The 8,825-nt window shown below is 38.4% G+C and overlaps 1 protein-coding gene across 7 annotated transcripts in view; it reads left to right on the forward strand.

Moving 5' to 3' along the window:
• Positions 1-8,216, forward strand: part of Sgce (sarcoglycan epsilon) — a 69,427-nt gene extending 61,211 nt beyond the window's left edge. For 5 of the 7 annotated variants that reach the window (XM_013122657.3, XM_040728584.1, XM_013122659.3 and 2 more), the window contains 3 exons: positions 4,793-4,836; positions 5,743-5,777; positions 7,931-8,216. In XM_013122657.3, the coding sequence (XP_012978111.1) occupies positions 4,793-4,836; positions 5,743-5,777; positions 7,931-7,981 (130 nt within the window). In that variant the 3' untranslated portion in view covers positions 7,982-8,216. The remainder of the gene's footprint in view (positions 1-4,792; positions 4,837-5,742; positions 5,778-7,930) is intronic. The other 2 variants (XM_005082902.4, XM_013122660.3) reach the window with 2 other exon arrangements.
• The last annotated feature ends 609 nt before the right edge of the window (positions 8,217-8,825 follow it).

Genomic DNA, 8,825 nt, shown 5'->3' on the forward strand with positions numbered 1-8,825 from the left:
GAAACTCACTGTTTCCATAGACCAGGACCATGGTGCTCCTCTTCAAAAGAGCCATCAACCCCTGAAGAGCATTTGTTTAAAATTTTTCTTTTATTCTTAAGTATATGCTAATAAAAGTGATGGACTCATTGTTTCTTGGTGAATTTGGGTCCTGTTGATTCCTGATGCAACAGATCAAAGCTGTGATGAGTTTGTTTCTGGACTTAAACAAGCAAAGAGGAAAACTGGAAAAAGTTGCCTGGAGGAGCCCTCCTCTTTTATATTTTATATAGAATACAGGGTTGATTTTAATTAAAATGAAGGTTTCACATTTAAAACCATACCTGTGTGGCATTCCTTTCTATCTTCTTCAAAGTTCCTGATTTCTCAGCAAAAGGACTTGTAGGTCCAAGCCATCATTTTCAGAAGGAAACAATGAAGGTATTGACAATATCAGTTTTGCTGAGGTAATTGGCAAATTTCCCAAATAATATAAACCGTTGCTTGTTGCTAAATGTCTCCATATTATTTTAAAAGATGTTCCATACACGGAAGGCCTTTTTCTTTCAATTCTGGTATAGGTTCTGTGCATTTATGCAAATCACTTTGTTTTTTGAGTCTTCAAGCAAGTAGCAAAATAATTGGTTGATAATCATCCACCTTAGTCATAGAATTACTCTACAGGATAGCCAACAATGTAAATTACCTTGAAACAGTTATACAAATAACGAGTAATTGTGCTCTCCCCCAAATCACTTATTTACTAATTTGCAAATTATTACCTTTGCATTCTTAAAGAATGAAGCTTGGGCAATTACTAATTTGTACAATTTCCTATTTAGATGCAGGCAATTAATGGCAATACAATTAGGAAATAATTAATGCTAATAATTTAGAGAATTACAGTTTTTCTTAGCTTTCTATATAATGCTGCAGTTTACATATTATAACCTTTCCATAAGTCCATTAATAACTTAATTACTCTAAATAGTCTTAGGACTTCATAAGGGTCCTTTCTTTGAAGGACTGTAGGTGCTCTGTTTGAAGTCAGCCCTGCTCTCCTTGTCTAATTGCTTTTAGTGGTCTGTGCTCAGCAAAGATGGACATGTTCCCACATCCCCCACGTCTTTCTCTTCATTACAGCCCCAGTGCAGACGGTTGTAGGTATATTATTCAGCATGCCTGCTGCTGCGCTTTTATGAGCACCGCCCTACCCTAGTTGGCACACATGACTTCATAGAGACCAAGGTGGGCCAGCATTTGCTGCATATCCCAGAGTGGACTCTAATCCATGATCCCCTTACCTCAGTTTCCTACATGCTCACACACAGGTATGAATGTCCACGTAGCTTAACGTTTTTGTTGTTATTTGCACATGTGGGTCCTTTCTATATAATTCATCTCAAGTTTTATCTACAGCCTCGGGGACAGTGTACATCATTCATTCAGATGCAGTGTTGGTTGTTTGAAACCCCCAGACTAATTCAGGTATACAAATGACTCTAATGTACCTTTTCATATTGCTGGTATATATATTTTAACCAACAATTTTTCATCATCCATCCAAGACTACTGTGATTGTGAGTTTCACAGTGTAGCCAAAGAAAAAGTTCAGGAAATAACAGGCATGGATTGACTTTGAACACTGGCTTTGAACAATGTTTCAATGAAGAATGCACCATGAGGCCCAACAAGGGTATGGAGTAACAGTGGCCTTCTCTAAACACTGATTTAAATTTAGGGTACCCTTCATCTACAGCTTTTGGAAATGGCTGTCTTTGACTAAGCATTGTCCATGTCAGAACACTTATGCTCTGGGGTTTCCCCTCTTTCCTCTGTGAATTTTGTCAAAGAGTGTTGGTTTAATTTGTCAATAGACTAGGTATGCCTGGAGCTAATGCAGAATGAGGAAGTGTGTTCAGAATGTAGGGAAAGTGTAGAGCAGTTTCAGATGTAGAAGACATCCATGTCAGTTATGCCTGAGGACCTGAAATGAAGTTCGTCTACCCCTCATCCCAAGGACCCACGTAATTTCATTTTTACTTGTGTAATAGAGGTCTCGACTCTTCCATCGTTAAGTGCATAGCTCATCTCTTCATGGTTTCTAAATCCTTCTAACTTTGTGACCAAAACCAATATAAATACGTTGTGTGAACTTCTGAAAGAACAAACCAAAAGAAATATTCCCTAAACCATATGAGCATAAGTATAGCTCAAAACTAATAGAGGATGTGGTCATTGGGGCAAGTTATCAAATAATTTCCTCAACTTGAGTGAGAATGGATTTTGTTATTTTCTTAACAATGTATTTTAAGTGGGACTTGATTTTTTTAATCACTCAAAGGCATTCAGTAGAGATTATGAGTTTAGGCTAAGCATGCTTCTTTAATCCCAGCACTCAGCTGAGGCAGGTGGATGTCTATGATGAAGAGGTTAGCCTGATCTGCATAGCAAGTAAGAACCTGTTAAATAAAGTAACAAAACATTGGAAACTTTAAACAGTATTCAGCTAGCAGGTGCTATCTTCACTTCCATCATTATTTATGCTTATTTTTATTGTGTGCCGTGTGTGTGTGTGTGTGTGTGTGTGTGCGTGTGCGTGTGCGTGCATGCGTGCGCGAGCGCAAACTCACAGATAATCACCTGCCTCTGCCTCCAGAGTGCTGGAATTATCATGCCACCACCATCTGACTGGGACATCTCTTTTTAATTGCTAGCAAACTTAGGTTGAGGCAGGGTGCTCCTTGGAACTTGGTGCTTAATGTTGGGAAACCTGTTGATCATGGCTGGCCCATTTGCTTCACACATTCCTGATTTCTTACCTCTGCGCCCAGGTCCTGGACTATAGGGGGACTGACATACTAACCCCACAATTTATATAGGGTTCTGGGGTTCTGAACTCTGGTTCTGTGCTTTTGTGGCAAATACTTGGCCCACTAAGCCATTTCCCCAGCCCCTTTATTTGGAATATAAGAAGTGGCTTGTAGAAATGACTCGGATCAGTGGGTTTTCAAACTCTTGGTTACTAGACACATTTTAGGGCTCTGTGTGAGGCAAAGGATGCAAAGCAGGCAGGCTTGCTTCGTTCATCTTTGGTACATCAGAGTTCTGTGTGTGGTTTCAGCTTAAAGGAATTGCCCTGCTCAAAAGAAACAAAAAGCTTGGAGAGTCCTTACAGCATAGAACAGGTTGACTCTGGGCTTTATTCCACCTACAACCTAAATTGTGTATTTTCATGAACTAATAACAATATTAAAATTTGACATAGAATTTATACATCTACGTGTTAATAAATACGTGCATAATACCCAAGTCTTTGTGAGTATCTCACTTCTGCATATATTCATTAACTTTTTTTGCATGTTTCTTTCCTCTTAGAGTTATTAACAAAATAGGATGATTCTTACTAATAAGGCAATTTGGGCCAACAAAATAGCATATGCAGAGGAATATAATGGCAGTCAGCACACAACTGAATGCATACTAAATGGCCTAATTATCATTTAATTTAGGGTTGCTTAGAGAGTGAAAACGAGTAGAAGAGGTCCTATTTGTTTTTGATTTCTGCATGTATCTGTGTGTGGTACGTGTATGTGCATGTTCACAATGTGGGTGCATGAAGAATGCACGTACATGTGGATACTCAAGGTTGAATTCAGGAATCTTCCTGAGAACTCCCTAACATATTCACTGAAGCTGAGTCTCTCGGTTGAAGCCAGGACCTGCTAACCCCTTGTTTCTGTCTCCCTAGTGTTGGAGTTATGTGTAATCTGACACCCACCTGGCATTTATGTGGATGCTGGGAATCTGAATTCTGATCTTTGGGCGTGTCCAGCAAGTGATTAATTTACTGAGCCATCTCCCAGACCCCAAAGACATGGTTCCTAAGATGTTGTTTTTAATTAAAATAGTACTTCAACACTTAATACATTCATATGGAATCTTTTCTCATAAGAGTAAAATGTATCTGCTCTATGCAATGTATGTATGTATGTGTTTTTTTAAAAAAAAAAGAGCCAATGAGATGATTCAGTGTCTAAAAGTACCTACTGCCAAACATAAATGGCCTGAATTCAATCCTTGTGACCCATATTGTGGAAGGAGAAACTGATATCTGCAAGTTGCCGTGCCCATGCCATGGTACACATACAGAGACACAAATTCACACAGACACACTTTTTGTAAGTAATGTATATCTGATGTAATAAACTTAGAATTGAATTTGTAAAGACAACTGCAGGCTCATTGAGTTTTCTCAAATAGGTTTTGTTTCAAACAGGTGGGGTTCTTGTGTAGGGTACATATATATATGAAGATCAAAGAACACACATTTGGGATATTGAATAAAGGTTGTGATATGCTTTAAAAGCTGTTACAACGTGCCAGTGATGATCATATGTGTATATACATATACCCACATATGTGTGCTTAAGTATATACTATGATCTAGACCCAGTTTGAAACTATACAGATCAGTAATTCAGCTGCTGGGATCACTGTTTACATCTTTATCCACTGTTTTTAGTTGTGACCTCGGAACTCTAAGGCTATTTCCTCTTGTAACAAGTGAAAAAAACAAAGCAAAACAAAAACCCTATGTCAGACTTGTGAGGGAGTTTAGTATACTGTGGTGAGAATTTCATGGACAGTATTAGGGACTGCTGTTTATCTTCCTCGGACTTCAGCGCTGGAAAGAGGAGCTGAGAACATCATTTGGGTCCTGTCTCTCCACATGTTTCTATCTTAATGTGACTCGTTCTCCCTTTACAAGTCTGAAAACAGAATTTTACTCAATAATGTTAATTGCTTCTAGGAACTTGCCACACCAGACTCAGATTCCGCAACAGCAGACTACAGGTGAGTACTAAAACGCTAATTTGATGTTTATGAATGAAACTAATATATTAAAAGATAATCATATACTATATAATTGATGACACTTTTGTCTTCATCAAGGAAGGCAAAACAGTTGTGTAATTCCCTAATTAGACTTGGAACTTCATAATAGTAGCTTAGATTATTGCATAAATTGGCATCAGAATGACAAAGGGAAAATGATCTTAAAGCAGTAACAACCATGGAGGTCCAGTCTAATTAAGGACGGCTGAATTCAGGTCCCTTTCTACATGGGGAGGGGGGTGTTCACTATTCTTCTTGCTATAAAAGGTTTTTAGCTTGGATGGGTCCAGGATTTGTCTCAGTAAGTGAGTAAGCTGAAACTGACTCTCACAAAGGGAAGCCATTGTGACTAATCACTGAGCCTTCAGGGTGATCAATGAGAAATGGTTGGCCTGGTTTTAAAGCCGTTTTAAAAAGGCTGTTACGACATGACCAGTGACAACAAGATGGTAGACAATTCTCCCTGGGGCTGTATGTTTCCCCCAAAACTTGCTGTCTTGAAGTTTATTTCTTTCAAGAGTCCCTAAAAACTTTCCACAGCCAATTATTTTCACTCACCCCTCACTTATTCGCAATTGTCTCCTAATTAGTAGTTGATTCCTAGTTCTAATTGCCAGGAAACCAGTAATGCTTTTGTCCCTCTTTTGGAAAAGCAAGAGAAGTTCTAAAAATGTAAGTTGAGTGTGGAATTCTAAGTATGAATAGTGGCTTTGTGGTAGGAAAGCCATTAAGTGATTCTCAAAAAAAAAAAAAAAAAGAAAGAAAGAAAGAAAAAGAAAAAGAAAAAAATGTCAGCCCCGTCTAGAAATGTGCTGGATGTTTTCATTCAGAATTATCCTCTCTTACTGCTTTCGGGGATTTAAGGAGATTTTCGTTTGACAACTTTTCAAAGATTTGAGGCAAGTATTATAAAGGTTTTTTTAATCATATTTTAATTATAAGTTGATGTTTGTCAGAATTGTTCCTACAGTTTTGATTGCTTGTTTTAATTAAATGCTAATGTGATTCAAGCAGACTGTTCAATATATTGATGGGTGGTACTGTTCTGTAAACATTCAGGAGACTGATGAAGAAACAAACCGTTATAAATATGAGTCACTGAAAGAGGAAAATTCTCCCATTCTTTAGCTCTACTGATTCCATGCCTGTCTTTCGAGGGAGTAAAAAATTGAAACGAACATGACTGTAACAAAAATGATTACAGTACCTTCCTCTCTAACCACTGAGGTCGGTCTCTCCTGAGATGTCTGTTTCTGATCCTTGCTTATTTGAGTCATGCAATGAATGAGTAGAAGTCAGATAATATCTAGAAAATTTGTAAATTTTTTTGAGACTTGTAAAAATCTCGGTTTTTGTTTATGCCTGTGCCTAAAGGAGAGAGAATAGACATCTTGAATAGGTGCTGTTGGGGACAGTGGCAGTAGATGATGGTACTTGTTTAGTATGTTGGGGTGCTGTGCTCAATACTGGGGCACTTTCCCTTTCCCTGATAGAAGGAGCACTTGGAGCGGGGTGCATGTGATAAGAAAAGGCTTCCCTGCAGGTGACTTTTGTCAACCTCGTTTTCAAAATTATTTTTCTAAAAAGGTTCGGGGAGCAGGCATTTTGGTTGCGTTTGAAAAGAGTTTGTCCTCCTTGTTAGGACTGCCCTTCTACCCATTTGTTTTCTCGTGTGTTTCCACACATTGCCTTGTGTCACTGACTTAGAGGACACTGTCTCCTCTCGAGCGTTTTGTTGTTTTCCTCGGTAAGCCTCAGGATGGGTCTGAGTGTCATGGAGAAGAGACCACGCTAACATTTTGTGTAACTATGAGAGACTGTTGCTTCTGCCTCTCATGTATTTAAAACTAAGTGGAGCTAGGCTCCTGTGGACGGAGCTAAGGGACAGTTATATCCTTTATTTTCATTCTGTTCATTTACATGAAAAATGTTGCTTTTCCCAGCTTCCAATTTCTTCTGTTCCATCTGCAAGAGCATGGATTTGGGGCTGATTGGGTATTTTCATGGGTACAGTTGAGCTGTTCTGTTCCTTTCCCCTGCTTGTCCTAGCACGGCATGGAGGGGCTGATCTGTGCATGATTGTTATGAAACAGTGACAGGCTTTTTCTTTACAAAGGTGACTGAGGTACTCAAGTTGCAATTTTATATGTAGCTGCAGATATGGGCTTTATCAGCTGAAAGAAGATCTGCAGCCTGTTTCATGCAGTTAGTTGTTTTCTTTTGAATTCTCATCAGAAGTTTAGCCAGTGAGCTGGTGACGCTGTACTGCTGGGCTGGAGCACTGGCTGGGATAATAAAGTAGTTAAATGCAGACAATAGCACTGCCTTTTTAACCAGGTCCAAAACAGTAGGCTTCGCGGTCTTTCGGGCCCTCTCATTCTCTCTGCCCTCCCGATGCACATGGTATTTTTTTAAACCACCACTAAAAGGTGCGGCCATACATCCCGCAATTAACCTCATTCTGCTTGTTTATTGTGGGAGAAATTTTCAGGCTGTAGCTTGGGAAAAATAAAACATTGCAGCCTGGTTCAGGAAAAGGGGTGCTAATTCAGAATTAATCTCTTCCTTCCTTCTCTCTCTCCTTCCTTCGTTCCTTTGTTCCTTCCTTTCAAATCAAACAAATAAAGATAATGCTCTATAATTATTTTAAATTAAGATGATAGGAAAGTTATCCTTGCAATCTAGGTTTTCATATGTGTATGTATGGTGTGTGTGTGTGTGTGTCTGTCTGTCTGTCTGTCATCTGTCTATCTGTCCGTCCTATATGCAACATGAGAGTAGAAGTCTGTTGGGGGCAAGGAAGGGGATGGGTAGTGTGACGAGAACCTGAAGGAAGAAAAGGAACATACAAAAACAGTATCCAACATATACATGTATGGAGGTATAACAAAACTCACCATTTTTTACATTGACTAGAAATTTTAGTAACAATATAATATAAACATTGTGTACATTTTAAAATAGAGACTTTCTTGTAATAATTTCCTGTGTTCGAAATCTAGATGTGCTATATCCTGCATAACTCACACTTGCATTGTCATCTTGGTTCTAGGTAAATGGTATCCCTGAAGAAAGAAAACTGACTGAAGCCATGAGTTTATAATCAGCAACACAGCATTTGCGTCTCATTCCCTTTCTCTTCCAATAATGCATGAGCTTTTCTGACATCACTTATGCATGTTGACTGCGTTAAGCACATACCAAATACCACGGCATATCTTTTCATTTACTAATGTTTTATTTTGTACTTAAGCATTTTGAAAATTTATAAGACACCAATGACTTTATATTTGTTACAATAAAAAGTGATCTTTAAAATAAATATTAATGAAGCCTAATGTGCAGTAAAATTTTCTTCAAAACTGTATGTTATTGCCTCCTGTGTAGTAGAAATCTATTAGTCTCTAGGAGCAGGGCCATTCAACAGGATTTTTATTAAGTGCTTCTTATGAATTCATAAATTGTGTTCCAAGTGAGCAATCCATTTAACTAATACTTCAACTCCTGTGGACTGCAGAGCCTGTTGCTTCATGTTGCATTTCATAGAGTGCTATAGAGTGAACATAGTGTTTTTTGATATTGAATAGAGCATGCCCATTTATGTAGGGTAGCCCAGGGTGTACACTTGGCTTTGTAATTGGATGTTTGCAAGTCAGATGCTGCTCCTCACAGAGAGAGAGAATAGTTGCTAGTAGGGCTGTAGTGTCCACTATGGGAAATTTCGTGTTCCAGGCTTAGCATTTTCCTCATCCAATTTTGTTCGGTTTCATGACTCCAACACTGTTGGGTTATCATGGATATCTGCTACTGGCCTTTTCAAATAATGTATTCTTACAGGAGACTTTTAGAAATTCAGCATTAATCAGAGCTAAGTTGTAGTAAAGATAAGGTTCATGTAATATTTTCCACATAACTCATTGTTTTACTTTGGACCATTAATTTCCAAA

This window comes from Mesocricetus auratus, unplaced genomic scaffold (assembly GCF_017639785.1).
Source record: "Mesocricetus auratus isolate SY011 unplaced genomic scaffold, BCM_Maur_2.0 Super-Scaffold_100019, whole genome shotgun sequence".
Lineage (NCBI taxonomy): Eukaryota > Metazoa > Chordata > Mammalia > Rodentia > Cricetidae > Mesocricetus > Mesocricetus auratus.